Here is a 13,932-nt window from a genome sequence, read left to right as displayed (position 1 = left end):
TGCTGGCCTCTACAGACCCTGTCTCACTTGAAAAAGAAATTCATGACTATCTTGCTGGCCTCTACAGACCCTGTCTCACTTGAAATCTTAGAAATTTGTTCCCTTTTCAGTAGTGAAAGTGAAAGTCGCTCAGTTGTGCTTTGTGACCCCACAACCATGGAATTCTCCAGGCCAGAATACTGGAGTGGGTAACCATTCCCTTCTCCAGGGGATCTTCCCAACCCAGGGATTGAACCCAGGTCTCCCGCATTGCAGGCGGATTCTTTACCAGCTGAGCCACCAGGGAAGACCAAGAAAACTGGAGTGGTTAGCCTATCCCTTCTCCAGAGGATCTTCCCGACCCAGGAATTGAACCGTGGTCTCTGGCATTGCAGTGGGTTAGCAGTAGCTATTCCATTTCTTGGGGAATGGTGCCCTCTTCTGAAGAAACTGAGTGACTTACTCAGTTTGTTTGAAAGTTTGATTCAAAGCTTCTACAAAGTAATTGACTAAAGAAACAGACCTTCTTCCAAAGGCTAAACATTTAAAAAGCTTTCCCAAATAATTTGAATCATGAGCTAGATACATATAGAAGTATACATATGCTAAATAAATACGTTCAAAGCTGTCTCCTTGCCAACACTCAACATCTGAAGCTAAAAGAAATAGAAGTACCTCTGTACATCATCTCTGTTGTATTGTTATATCAGGGGATCCCCCCAATTCCTTGAACTATCAGCAGGAAAGGCATTTTGCCCCTACTTTACTAACAAAAAGCCAGGTTTTACAGTTGGCCAAGGTCATGTGGCTAGCAAGGGAGAAACTACCTTTTCTGTTCCCTCTTTCATTTTCTTGCTTCTTAGTACTCTCCTCAACCTCTGCCTTCACCATCTCGTGATCCATTTGTAGCTGCCCCTTAAACTATTTCCATGTCCTAACATTTTAAAATGGTGGTTCAATTCCTCACATAGTCTTGACATGAAGATGGCAAAATGGTTCTTTTTACCTTCTACTTTCTGAAATAAAAATAAAAATCTAGCCCGCTAAGGTTTGAGAAAGACCAGAGAGGCAAGTTTATAAATAATCATCTTGTTTTTATAGAGTTTAATGAGCCAAAACCAAGGCAAAGAAAATCTTATGGAATGTTACAACAGAGCAACAGATGAGGCACTTCAACTCTCAAATTTTGAGAAATTGTATCAGGAACTCTGGCAAAATATTTGGAAAACAAAGATGTTCTAGTAATACTGTGTTTTGAGTTACTTGTACATTTTAATTATTCATTCTACCCCCTTTGTGTCCCCTCCAATAAATTTCATCATCTGTACAATCTTTTGAGACTTACAGGGATCAAATATGAAAAAATGAATTATCCATTTCGTTATCTCCATTCCCAACATTTTCATTTGATGCCCACTGAGAACACATGTAGTGGTTTTTTTCAGCTAAGCCACACTTGGGTCAAGTTATTTATGACTCAGTTGAATTTCCCCACAGTTGCCCTCTCCACCTGGCACAGACAGCAGTCAGAGTTTTGATTCAATGAGTTTGGTGCTTAGAATGGTAGGGTTTGTAGAGTGTCCCAAATCATAGAAGGTCATTCTAAAAAATACTAATATACTTATTAGTCTCTTGCCTAGGGAGTCTTGAACAGTCCTTTTTCAGACCTGTTGTATGACCTCCAACATAACAATGAATGCCAAAAATAGTTGAGGCACTAAAGCTTTACTTTATCTGTATTTGATTTGCAACCATAACATAATAACAGCTATTCCTATGATTATCCCAGTTTTGAACATGTGACATTCTTAGCCACATCCACTCCTGTGTTTCTATGCACATCATACCTTGCTGTAGGGCTACAAAGACTTCACAGTGGTAGAATTGGGAGTGGGTGTGAGAGTGGGACATAAAGCTTTTAGAAAACCACCAATCTAGAGATGCATAGCTATTATGATTTAGGGAGAGACAAGCATTTTTTCACCATCAACTGAACACCCCATTTGTTCACAGTACTGAATCCATAAGGTCACTTTAGATAAATGTATAGCCCCTGATTTCAGGCCAACCCATAATTATACAGAAGACCTGTAGCAATCACAGATTTATCTTTGGGGTTTCAGCTATTCAAGTTGAATAATCAAACTCTAGGACGTGTCAGGTCAGTTCAGATACTCAGTCTTGTCCAACTCTTTGCGGACATGTAGCAAACTCAAATGTTGCGAAGACTTAAATTTGATACTCATGTTACAAAGCTGGTGTGCTAGACATTGTCAAGAGGTTTGCCAGTACCCCCGCACCTACATCTCAATTTGTTTTTTCTCCACTCAAGAGTAGCTAGGTTGATGAGGTCATGAAGAGATACAAAGAAAGGGGCTGTGAAAAGAAAGTAAAAAACAAGCTAGCACCAGTGATATAAGAAAAGGTATATGCCAAAGAGCCCTTTGTGTTATCAAAAGGTTTCCAGTTTTGTCAAGGTTGTAATTCACGGTCAGTTAATCCCCATAAGTAAAATCCTTTTATCCACTGCAAATACATAACCTGTCGAAGACATTTTAGGCTTCTTTCCTAGATTTCTCCATATTTTCCCTATTATTCATTCCATGTTTCATGGGAACATCTTTCCCAAAACGTTTTGGTAAACTCAAAGCTTTCAGGTTGGTGTGGCAGAGAAAGCAATGATCTGGGATTCAGGAGATGAGCTTTCTAGTCCTCACTGTGCCACTGATAGTGTGACTTAAGCCAAATTAATCCCTCTTAGGGGGTTGTGTGCTGAATCGTTCGGTCGTGTCCCACTCTTTGCGACACATGGACTGCAGCCCGCCAGGCTCCTCTGTCCATCGGTATTCTCCAAGCAAGAATACTGGAGTGGGTTGCCATGCCCTCCTCCAGGGGACCTTCCCAACCCAGGGATCGAATCCGGGTCTCCCGCCTTGCAGATGGTTTCTTTACCGACTGAACCACCAGGGAAGCCCCTTAGGGGGTTAGTTTCCTCTAATGTCAAATGGGTAGGGTGGGAAGGGCCTAAAATGAACAAAGGATTAACTTCACAACTAAAACCTTGAGGGAAGGTTGCTCGGACCTGGCCTTCACCCCAAGCCCACCTATCCCGTTGCAGACCCCACGACGCCCCTTCCCACCAACGCTAGGTGGCTGGCTTCGCGCGTGGCCGTTAGACGTTAACGCCTCACTCCGCAATGGGCGGGGCCGAGGCCTGCAGCTTCCGGCTGCGAAAAGCAACCCGACGCGTGGCGTTCGCTTAGCTCTCGCACGGGCATGTCCTCCTTCCAGCCAGTCGCGCCTGTGAGCCACGCTCCACCGCCTTTGGGGTTCTCCCCAACGCCTGAACTGCACGCTGGGAAGCTCCAAATTATCTCCGCTGTGCTGCGGAGAATTGTTCGGAGTGGGGGATGGGGAGAGAAAGCGGGGAAAAAAAAAATGCGAACATTTTATGCTAATCAGTTTGCGTATCCTTTATGGAGATTGGCCAGGGTTTTACTCTAGAAGCCAATTATTTCAGAATAGGGGTGGGTCAGTCGAGATTCTTCGCATTGATTGGCTGGGAGACGGCGTCGCAAGGAAGGAGTTTAAACTGGGAGTATCCGGGATTATTTTCCCCCGCCGTGCGATGCGTGTTCCGGAAGTGACGCACGGCCTTGGCCTGGAGGCCGTCCAGCCCCGCTTCCTTTCACGCTGTCGCTACCCGTAGGTGGTTGTGGCCACCGTGCCCAGAGGGAGGCGGCAGCAAGCGGTGGAGGCGAGTGATGCCTGGGAAACTCCTCTGGGGGGACATTATGGAGCTGGAGGCACCCTTGGAGGAGACCGAGAGCCAGAGGAAGGAGAGGCAAAAGGTGCGCTGAGGATGGGCCGCGCCTCCTGGGCAGCGCCGGCTTGGGCGGGGAGGGAAGTCTCCCTGATGGTCTGTCACCAACCGGGCCGGAGCATCCGAGGGCCTCTCCTCGCACCGGCCTCGTTCCTGGGAGGTCGCTCTGGAGCCATTCCAACCTCCACATCCCCAGCCGGAGAAGGGCAGCACTGGGCTTTGGCCCAGCCTCCCGTGGTCCCCCAGTCCTTCCCGTCGGCGCCTAAGAGATGGGCAGACTCAAGTTCTCATCGCGGAATCAATTTTTTCCTCTTCTTAAAGCAGCGAGGCCTGTCGTTTGGTTCTCGTTGGCCGTCTTAGAAGATGATTTAAGAAAAACGATTGCCTTGAATATGTGTAACTTCTCCGTCATCCTGTCCTGTATGCGAGAATCTTGGGGAAAGCGATCTTAGCTTTACAAACCTCGATAACGGGTCAGTAGAGGATTGAGGAAAAGTGTTACAGCCAACACTGCCAGGATTTGGCTGATGGAGATCATGTGGGTTATTATTATTTTTGTTGCTGTTATTACTATTATTATTAATAGTCTTTTCTCATAGTGTTCTCATTCAATTCACAAATATTTATTGAGCCTAATTTATACCAGACTCTTTGCTGGGCACCAAGAAGGTCCCTGCTCTCAAGGAGTCTGTTAGAAGAGTTGCAGAGACTTCCCGCCCCACTTCTTAAGAGACTTAGAGAAAAGGAACAGAGCTTTGGAGGGTAAGGAAGCAGTATCTGAAGCCTGACACTTGACCAAAGAATGAAAATATTCTGCATAGTTCCGGAGAGCCGAACCTACCCTTCTGACCTTGTCAACAAGGTAGACCCGCCATTCCAGCCAAGCAGTTATTTATTTTTTATTGTGGTAAAATACAAGTACCATAAAATTTACATTTACTTTTTAAAATTAATTAATTTTTTTGGCTGCCCTGGCATGTGGGATCTAGTTTCCCAACCAGGAGCTCAAGTTTCCTTGGGTTGAGCGCATTGAGTCTTAGCAGCTGGACCACCAGGGAAATCCCTAATTGTTTTAAAGTATATAGTTTTGTAGCAGTAAGTACAGTCACATTTGTTTGCAGACATCATCTTCCTTGATCTCCAAAACTTTTCATTCTCCCAAACTGAAGCTCTGTGCCCATTAAACATCAACCTCCTCAGTTGCCCTGTCTCCCCAACCTTTGGCATCTACCATTCTCCTCTCTGTCTCTATGCATTTGACTACTCTAGATAACTCCTGTAAGTGAAATCATCAAGCAGTTATTTTAGTTTTTGCTCCTCCAAAAATACTTGTCCCTTGTTTGGCATCCATATCCTGTCCATCTGTCAAAGTTTAGTTTGTGTCTGTTACAGCCACTCCAGTGTACACATACAGTAATCTCATTCCCCCGTAAAGTCTTGTTCCAGTGCTGGCTTTATAATTTGATTAGCATGTATTATGCACTTCCTTGTAAAGTTAGCTCATTCTTCCTGTGTGTATCCTTTCCCCAAATTTCCCGAAGATTCTTGAGGGAAATTACCATATCTTGGCCCATGCTTATATTTCACTTTATCTTTGTAAATTGGTAGTTTTCACATTGTAGTTTCTCCAGAGGTGCTCGTTGATTTTCCTTTAATTATGAAAGATAACGAAAGATTTGGAAACAGATTAGAGTACCAAGTAATAGAAATAGAGCATTCAAATAGTGGTCTGGCATTGAGATGAAGGTAACTGGGTTTGGATGTGTTGAGGTATGGAGCTGGGCCTTAGGTTCTCAGAATTGGAGTGCAGGTTAGGAATGAAGCCTGGAAATGTATGTTGAAGCCATGAAAATGGTATGAAAGTGTACATAAAGAACAGAGACTTAAGCATCCACAAAAGGAGAAAGAGGAAACATCGAAGAAGACAGAGGTAAGAGAGTAAAGAGGGAATATTGTGTGTCTTGGAAGCCAAGAAAGTGGAGAATGTTGAGCACTGTGGATCTGATATGGAACGATGTATTTCATCACCTTGGGGTGTTGCTGGGCTTGGACCTACAGGTCTCATTTTACCTTGCTTCATCTCCCTGAAGTGCAGGGCCCAGGAACAATTCAAACCCCAAGGCTGGGTCTATAAATAATCTTGTTTTTCTATAGAACCTATTGGTTTGATGAGATGTGAGCTAGTTCAGTTAACTAAAGATCAAATGATGTAACATATAACTGTATAGCTTGTATTAATGTAAAGCTCTAATGTTTACAAAGCATTTTCCTATATATTATTCATTTTTCATAGCAACTTTTATGGATGAGAAATTTATATGTGAAAGTACTTTGTATAAACTGTGTAAATCATGGTGAAATATTTGGGTGGTGGTAGTTTTAACAAGACTAGTCATTACTAGGTAATTTATTTTGAACGTTTGACCAAGTAATTTTGAAGTGCTAAATTTCCAAAACATTTCTTGCTGTCTGCCAATATTAAAACACTGGCCACTAGCTTGGCATTTCAAAACTAAAGTTGCAGAAAGCCACCTCCTTTTCCCCGTTTTAAGTCTTGTTAACCAGTTTTTTTTTTTTTTCTGTTATCCAAATTTTAAAAATTTAAATTTCTGGGGTTACTAATACAGTTGTCCTTCCATAGGAGTATTAACAATCATGGTTTTATATAAATTACATACTTTGGTTTCTGTTTATCAGAGTGCAGAGAGGAAGCATGATGTGAAAAGAGCATGGGCTTTCGAATCAAATAGCACTTTCACTTGCAGGAAATCCCATATGTGGGTCTTTGGCAAGTTACTTATATCTGAGAACTTGTTTCCTCGTCTGTAAAGTGGCAAAGCTAATACAGGTTCCCTATCCCTTATCCAAAATCCTTGAGGCTAGTTTTGGAATTCAGAACTCTGGGGATTTTTAAAAGGGTAACATCTTGGTAGAGTTTGGGGCCCCCAACCTATAATCAAACGCTTTAATGTTAAATACGAATTTTCATACTGAATGGAATAAATAAATATTATAAATAGTTTTACGTTTTCTGAAGTCAAATTTTGCCACAAAATGATTTGAGGACAGGTAAGGTTTTGTCTCCAAATAAGTTACAAAAAAACTTTCGGTTTTCAGAGCATTATGGATATCGGAATTTCGGATAAGGGATTATGGACCTGTACTTCCCTTATAGGGTTGTTATGAAGATTTAAACAAGATAAGCTGAAAACATTTTACACAGTGCTGGGTAGGTACTCAATAAATCTTAATTTCTTTCTTGAGATATTAGAAATTTTTGCTTTTTAATTTATAGTCTTGAGTTCTCATTCTTTTACTGAAAAGGAACTATTGCAGTTTCCCTTAAATGTTATAACGGGATTAGAGAGGGACTAGAGGCCAAGTCTTAAGAGTTCAAGAGTTGGGATGAGAAAGAGAACAATGGATAGCAACTAGTCTAGAATTCTACCAGCTAACTTTTAAAGATTGCGATAAATTGAGCTTTGCTGGTTGGGGGGAGTCATACTCTAACTTCTCTAGAGTCTTAAAAGCAGACCTTGTGACCCTCCTGTCACTGCTTCTTTGTTTGTCCACAGAGTGATAGAAGGAAGTCAAGGCACCATTATGACTCAGATGAGAAATCAGAAACAAGAGAAAATGGTGTTACAGATGACTTGGATGCTCCCAAACCCAAAAAAGCTAAAATGAAAGAGAAGCTAAACGGTGACACCGAGGAAGGATGTGATAGACTTTCAGATGAATTTTCTAAATCTCATAAGCCAAGAAGAAAAGATCTATCAAATGGAGATATTGATGAACATGAAAAAAGATCAAAGCGAGTGTCATCTTTAAATAGTTCTACTCATAAATCAAGTGACAATAAAGTAGAAGAGGTATGGATATTTTTTTGTTTTTTATTTGACATTGTCCTTGAAATATAGGATAATTTGACTTTTGTAGACTATTTAGAATTGATTCTCTAATATTTCCTGCTTAATGTCCAATACTCTCAGTTGGACTGGGGGATCTATAGAGCTGAAACCTGAGCCTTTTTTCCTTTGTCGCTTGTTTTTTTCATTATATTGCCTTTTTCTTGGTGCAGAGGTTGGTGGAGAGGGAGTGGTGGTCAAATTTAAACCTTTCCTGTACACTGGGTTCCTAAATAGATTTTCCAAATTGCTAATTGATGGTCACCTACTTGTATTCTTGTGGTTACTTCAGTCCTTGCCAGTACTCATTAATTAAATTCTGACTTTTCTGAAAACAGGGTACATAAAGTCTTCTTGATGTTGTATATTTTGCCTTATTGTACTTCTGTAACAATAGCAACTTTAAATGATGTTTAGGTCTTATTGTAATTCAGTCTTAAACCTGTTTGCTTTTTATAAGCAGAAATGACACATATACAAATGATCTGAAGATCTCTGTTCTCCTGGGTATTAATTTTGGGGGGAGGTATAGAAAACATGCTTAGTATAGAATCTTCATTCCTGGGTCACTGCTTTTATCAGTATCTGTTAGTGTAGGTATTTTCTTGCACTGAATTTATTCAATTTGTTTTTGTATCTTCCTCTAGCAGAGTTCATAGGTTTATCTAGGTATTATAAATTGTCAGTAAATTACTCAGATATTTAGAAAGAAACAACTTTTAATAACTTGGTGTTTAGTATTCTTTATATTTAAAAAATCTGATAGTTGCTATTAATTTAGATACATTTGAACTGAATGTGCCATCTTTGGGAAGCTTTGAGAGAAGATGTTGAATCCTTGCTTTACAGTGTGGTGCAGTTTGTGAGTTTGCTATCTGTCAGGAAGCACATCTGTTAGAAAGTTGATCTAAAGAAGGCCCTGCAAATCTGAGTTGCTCAATAGCGGAATGTACATCTTGCTGTGTTGGGATTTTTGCCTGCTATACTGGTCTGTATCGTAATAAGCGTAACTTTATTAATTTGTTTAGATTATGTTAGAATCCAGGAATTCTACTTTTAGGCGTTTTCTTCCTAAAGACATAATCATGAGGTGTGCAGAGTTGTAGAATCAGTATCTTATCACAGTGATTCTGATAATAGCAAAAAATTTAAACATCTTAAATGTCTGATAGTAGGCAAATCGGTTTAATAAAATGTTGCTATATTCATGCAATAGAATTCATTGATTCTAAAGAGCATAAGTATGTTACAATATTCAGTCTGTCTTATTAAATGCAAAAAAAAGATTACAAAATAGTATATACAGTATGATTTTATTTAATTTAAAAATGTATATATGTATAGAGTGAGGATTGGACAAGTATGTGTTTCAAATGTGGTTTTAACTGACCAGATTGTAGATAACTTGAAAATGTTTTTCTATTAATATGTGGTTTCTAAAATTTCTGCAATGAAAATGTATTACTTTTGTAATAAAATTTTTTCTTTTAATCTTAAAAAAATAACAGCATTTAGGTTTGCTTAAATGGATTACATTTGCATTTGATATTATGTCTTTTATCTGGTTCTTGGTTTGAAAATTGCTATTTTGTATGATTTTATAATTTCTTTAAACAACCAATAATAAAGTTTATAAGTAGATATATTGTCTTTGTTCTATGTATGCATTGACTAATACACAAAGTTTTCAATAGATGTTAAATTATAATATATATATGTATAACCTGTATATATATGTTAGAGAAATTTTCAAGCTTACAGGAACTTTTCCTTGTATGAGTGAACTAAAATATGCTTTTTAGATTCATAGAACAACTTACTTAACTTTTAGAAACAATTTATTTTCCTCGTTGCTTAGTTTCTTTTGAGGCTGGTTTATAGCCTGGTATTAATCTCGTAATTAATACTATCTATATCTGTGAATATGGAGTTATTGAATAACTCTTCTGTAATATCTTAGTCAAGTGGAATTATATTTTGATTTATGTAGTAAATGTGTGTCTAAAGGAAGTTTTATGTGTGAGTTAATTGTTTTTAAATGCTTTATGGGAAAATGTACTAAATAAGCTTGATGTTTAAAGGGATGCTTTTGAGATTAAAAGAATTTCCCATTAATTTATCTTGTAAGATACACAGTTTTTGCAAGTACTAACAAAAAATTGATTTGCTAGCTCCTTTAGTAAAACTAAAAGCAGTAAATGCATGAAAGATTCTAAATACCTAGTTGGATATGAACTATATTAGAACTTTGATTTCATTTTGACAGACCCTAACACGTGAACAGAAAGAAGGAGCCTTCTCCAATTTCCCTATTTCTGAAGAGACTATAAAGCTTCTGAAAGGTACAATGAATTTTAATGCATATGCAATTGAAAATCTAAAACTAGATTGTAGAAAACTCTTGTACCTTTTCTGACCCAGAGGAAAATGTACAAAACATAGAGAAATAGCTTTTATAATTGCAATTATTTCTACATCATTTTTTGGGTATTCTGATCAGTTTTTAACTTTAAAGAATTAAATGTATTTGTTAAAAGCTGAGACCAATTCCTCTTTGGGGTAGGAACAGCTGTAGATGCTGCTAGGTGGTATATCTTTAGGCACATGTTGATGAATCAGAAATGTTAATTTCAAATAAATATATTTTTTCCTAATGCCAGTCTTAGGTAAATATTTCAACGCAATCTCATTTTACAGGTCGAGGGGTAACATATCTCTTTCCAATTCAAGTTAAGACTTTTGGTCCTGTATACGAAGGAAAAGATTTAATTGCTCAAGCACGGACAGGAACAGGAAAGACATTCTCTTTTGCCATTCCCTTGATTGAAAGACTCCAAAGAAATCAAGAGACAATTAAAAAAAGCCGCTCACCAAAGGTAACCATTATAGGGAGTAAAAGGTTTAAACATTACTCTAATGGAAAGAGAAAGAAAGAATATACTGGTCTTGGAAATTTCTTGGTGGTTCAGTGGTTAGGACTTGGTGCTTCTACTGACATGACCCTGGTTCAGACCCTGGTCAGGGAACTAAGATCCCGCAAACTGCATGGCACGGCCCAAAAAAAGAAAAACAGTATACTGGTCTTAAGTTCAAGTGCCCCAGAGATAGAAACGTTACTCCTGGGCATAAAGTAAAACTTTGGGGCCTAAAGCAAAGTTTGATTTTTAAGATAAATCTCAAGTGAAGCTAAAGTAAGTTATTGCATATGAATGTAGTGTCTGTGGATCCATAGATGTCTTTGATAACTGTATATTATGAAGCCAGCGTATCTAATTTCTTCTTTTTTCATTCCTAACCTTTGCTTTTAAACAGTGATTTTGCTAGAGGTATTGATTTATTTGGTCATTCAGTAAATAATATTAATTTTATTGATTGACTTTAAGAGTATTATAGATATGACACTGAAGATCTGTCTTAATAATATCAGCAGTAAAGAACAGAGAGGACCTAGTGAAATTTTGGCCTAAACTTTGACCTTTTTAGAACCTGTGTTCACTTTCAGGTTCATAAACGTGCAGAAGAAAAACAACAGTATTGGGACTTCCCTGGCCATCAAGTGGCTAAGACTCCAGGCTTCCCCTGCAGGGGGCACAGGTTCAGTCCCTGGTACCTGGGGATCCCCAATAGTGTGAAAGTAAATTCACATACATGACTATAATTAAATAATAATGGTCTTGGAACAGAGCTTTTTTAGAGAGTTCTGTTTCTTAGGTGAAATTAGGAAGATTGAAAGTAATAGCAATAGGACACAATCCCAACACTATCTTCAAAACTTTCATGCTACAAGGATATACTGGAGATTCCAACTCTGTCACTTCTAGCTATTTGATCTTGGACGAGACTCAACTTCTCTAAGACTCATGTTCTGCATTTGTAAAATTGGGAAGATAATACCACACCATAGGTTTTTTTTTGTGAGGATTAAATTAAATCGTGTAGGGCACTATTGTTTGCATAATTATAATTGACCCTGTACACAGAAAGGTTATGGCTACCTTTTGTTAAATCTGCAGTTTCAAAATAAAAGGGAAATGAAGTGTAAATCAATTTCTGTATAACCTGTTTGAAGCATGAGTTTTATTTGCTTAATAAAACAAGTAAGTCTCTTGGAATCCTGTGACGAAGAAGCTCCTCTTATTAAACACCAAACAGTTAAGACCATTCTCCGGTGTGTGCGTGCTAAGTCACTTCGGTTGTCTCTGACTCTTTTAGACCCTATGGACTATAGCCCACTAGGTTCATCTATCCAAGGAATTCTCCAGGCAAGAATACTGGAGTGGGCTGCCATGTCCTTCTCCAGGGGATCTTACTTACCCAGGGATCACACTCACATCTCTGTACAACTCCCACATTGGCAGGCGGGCTCTTTACTGCTAGCACCAGCTGGGAAGCCCTCCATTCTCTGGTGCTAGCTACAAATTCAATTTTATATGCTAATTGCAATTTAAATAAATTGAACTGTTTCTTTTTAAAAAATGGCACATGTTGGACATTCATTCATTCATTCAACAAATATTTTTTGAGTATCTGTTTTGTGCCAGGCACTGTTTGAAGGCCAGGAAATATAGTAGCTCCCACTGACATAAATCCCTGCCTTCATGGAGCTTACATTTTAATGAGCAGGATAGACAGTGAGCAAATATGTAGAATATAAATATTTTATACAGTATAAGTGTTAAGAAGAAACAGTTAATCAAGGTTGGGAGGATATGAAGAGAAGGTTAGGAATCCTTTTGAGAAAGTGACTTTTGAAAAGAGATCTGAAGGAAGTAATGGTGGTTTTCAGTTTGTAAGTCATGCCCAACTCTTGTGACCCCATGGACTATAGCCTGCCAGGCTCCTCTATCCATGGAATTTTCCAGGCAAGAATACTAGAGTGGGTTGCCATTTCCTTCTCCAGAAGGAAATAAAGGAGGATATAATAAACATAAGCCATCCTTGTTATTGTTTGTGCTCTGTCTTTAAATACAATGACATTAATGGTGAGATTTCTAGTTTTAAATGCATCTTTAAAAAGTTAAAAAGTCTCAGTTTGAATTTAGAAGTCTATAGAAATTTATTTTTTGTTTCTTAAACCTTTTGCTCAGGTACTTGTTTTGGCTCCTACAAGGGAACTGGCAAACCAAGTAGCCAAAGACTTCAAAGATGTAACTAGGAAACTCAGTGTGGCGTGTTTTTATGGTGGAACATCATATCAAAGCCAAAGTGAGTAACTGTATATGATGGTGGCACAAAGATGTATTTGCTACTGAAATCTAAAAAAAGTATGATGCAAAAATCTATATTTGAAATTTGTGTATTGCTGATACTTCTCTCCTCTCACAGTTAATCATATTCGAAATGGTATTGACATCTTGGTTGGGACCCCAGGTCGTATCAAAGACCATCTGCAGAGCGGCCGCTTAGATCTTTCTAAACTGCGCCACGTTGTGCTTGATGAAGTGGATCAAATGTTAGATTTAGGTTTTGCTGAACAAGTTGAAGACATTCTCCATGAGTCCTACAAAACTGGTATATACTAATTCAAAATAAGCACATTTAGCAATTATTCTCTTATCTAAAAGCTTATGAATTGTTTATTTTATAATTTTTAATATTAATACATGTCCCGTGTTCTAACAAGACTAAAAGTATTTGGTTCTTTTCTTCCTGAACAAGAATGTTTAGTAGTATACATTAACCATTTTCTTTGCTTTCCATGTTTTCTTCCATATATTATTTTATAAAAGTAGTTTTACTAACTTACTGAGTTCTTTGCTTATTGTTCTTTCTTAAATTTGCATCTTCCTCTTGGGTTCAGTTTTCTTCATATTTTCCCTCAGTTTTGAAAATTGAAAGTTTTAATAACTGCAGTAAAGTTCAAAATTCACCCCAAGTTTTGAATTTTTCATAATTTCTTTGAAGTTTGGGGGGATTTTTAAGAGCTTACTGTCTTGTGGGATATTAAGAAATAAAGCATTTGAATTCTTTTTGTTTATTTAAGATTCTGAAGACAATCCTCAGACTTTGCTTTTTTCTGCAACTTGCCCACAGTGGGTATACAAAGTTGCAAAAAAATATATGAAATCCAGATATGAACAGGTTGACCTTGTTGGGAAAATGACTCAAAAGGCTGCAACTACTGTGGAAGTAAGTAGCTTTCCATTATGATAGATTTTAGCTTTTAGTTGGTGTTTTGAAATTTTTTGAAGCTAAATGTATGTTTTGGGTACCAATTCAGGC

At 38.2% G+C, this 13,932-nt stretch overlaps 1 protein-coding gene across 6 annotated transcripts in view; it reads left to right on the top strand.

Annotated features, from left to right (window-relative positions):
• The first annotated feature begins 3,610 nt into the window (after positions 1-3,610).
• DDX50 (DExD-box helicase 50) overlaps positions 3,611-13,932 on the top strand; it is a 33,336-nt gene continuing 23,014 nt past the window's right edge. Inside the window, exons 1-8 of one of the 6 annotated variants that reach the window (XM_070364507.1) lie at positions 3,681-3,830; positions 6,920-7,031; positions 7,378-7,674; positions 9,977-10,052; positions 10,408-10,586; positions 12,798-12,915; positions 13,036-13,221; positions 13,694-13,839. In XM_070364507.1, the coding sequence (XP_070220608.1) occupies positions 7,486-7,674; positions 9,977-10,052; positions 10,408-10,586; positions 12,798-12,915; positions 13,036-13,221; positions 13,694-13,839 (894 nt within the window). In that variant the 5' untranslated portion in view covers positions 3,681-3,830; positions 6,920-7,031; positions 7,378-7,485. Of the gene's footprint in view, positions 3,831-3,853; positions 4,276-4,315; positions 4,341-4,390; positions 5,733-6,919; positions 7,032-7,377; positions 7,675-9,976; positions 10,053-10,407; positions 10,587-12,797; positions 12,916-13,035; positions 13,222-13,693; positions 13,840-13,932 lie in introns of those variants that run through there. The other 5 variants (XM_070364508.1, XM_005907309.3, XM_070364511.1 and 2 more) reach the window with 5 other exon arrangements.

This window comes from Bos mutus, chromosome 28 (genome assembly GCF_027580195.1).
Source record: "Bos mutus isolate GX-2022 chromosome 28, NWIPB_WYAK_1.1, whole genome shotgun sequence".
NCBI lineage: Eukaryota > Metazoa > Chordata > Mammalia > Artiodactyla > Bovidae > Bos > Bos mutus.
The sequence above is the reverse complement of the archived record's forward strand: the minus strand, read 5'-3'. Positions and strand labels throughout refer to the sequence as shown.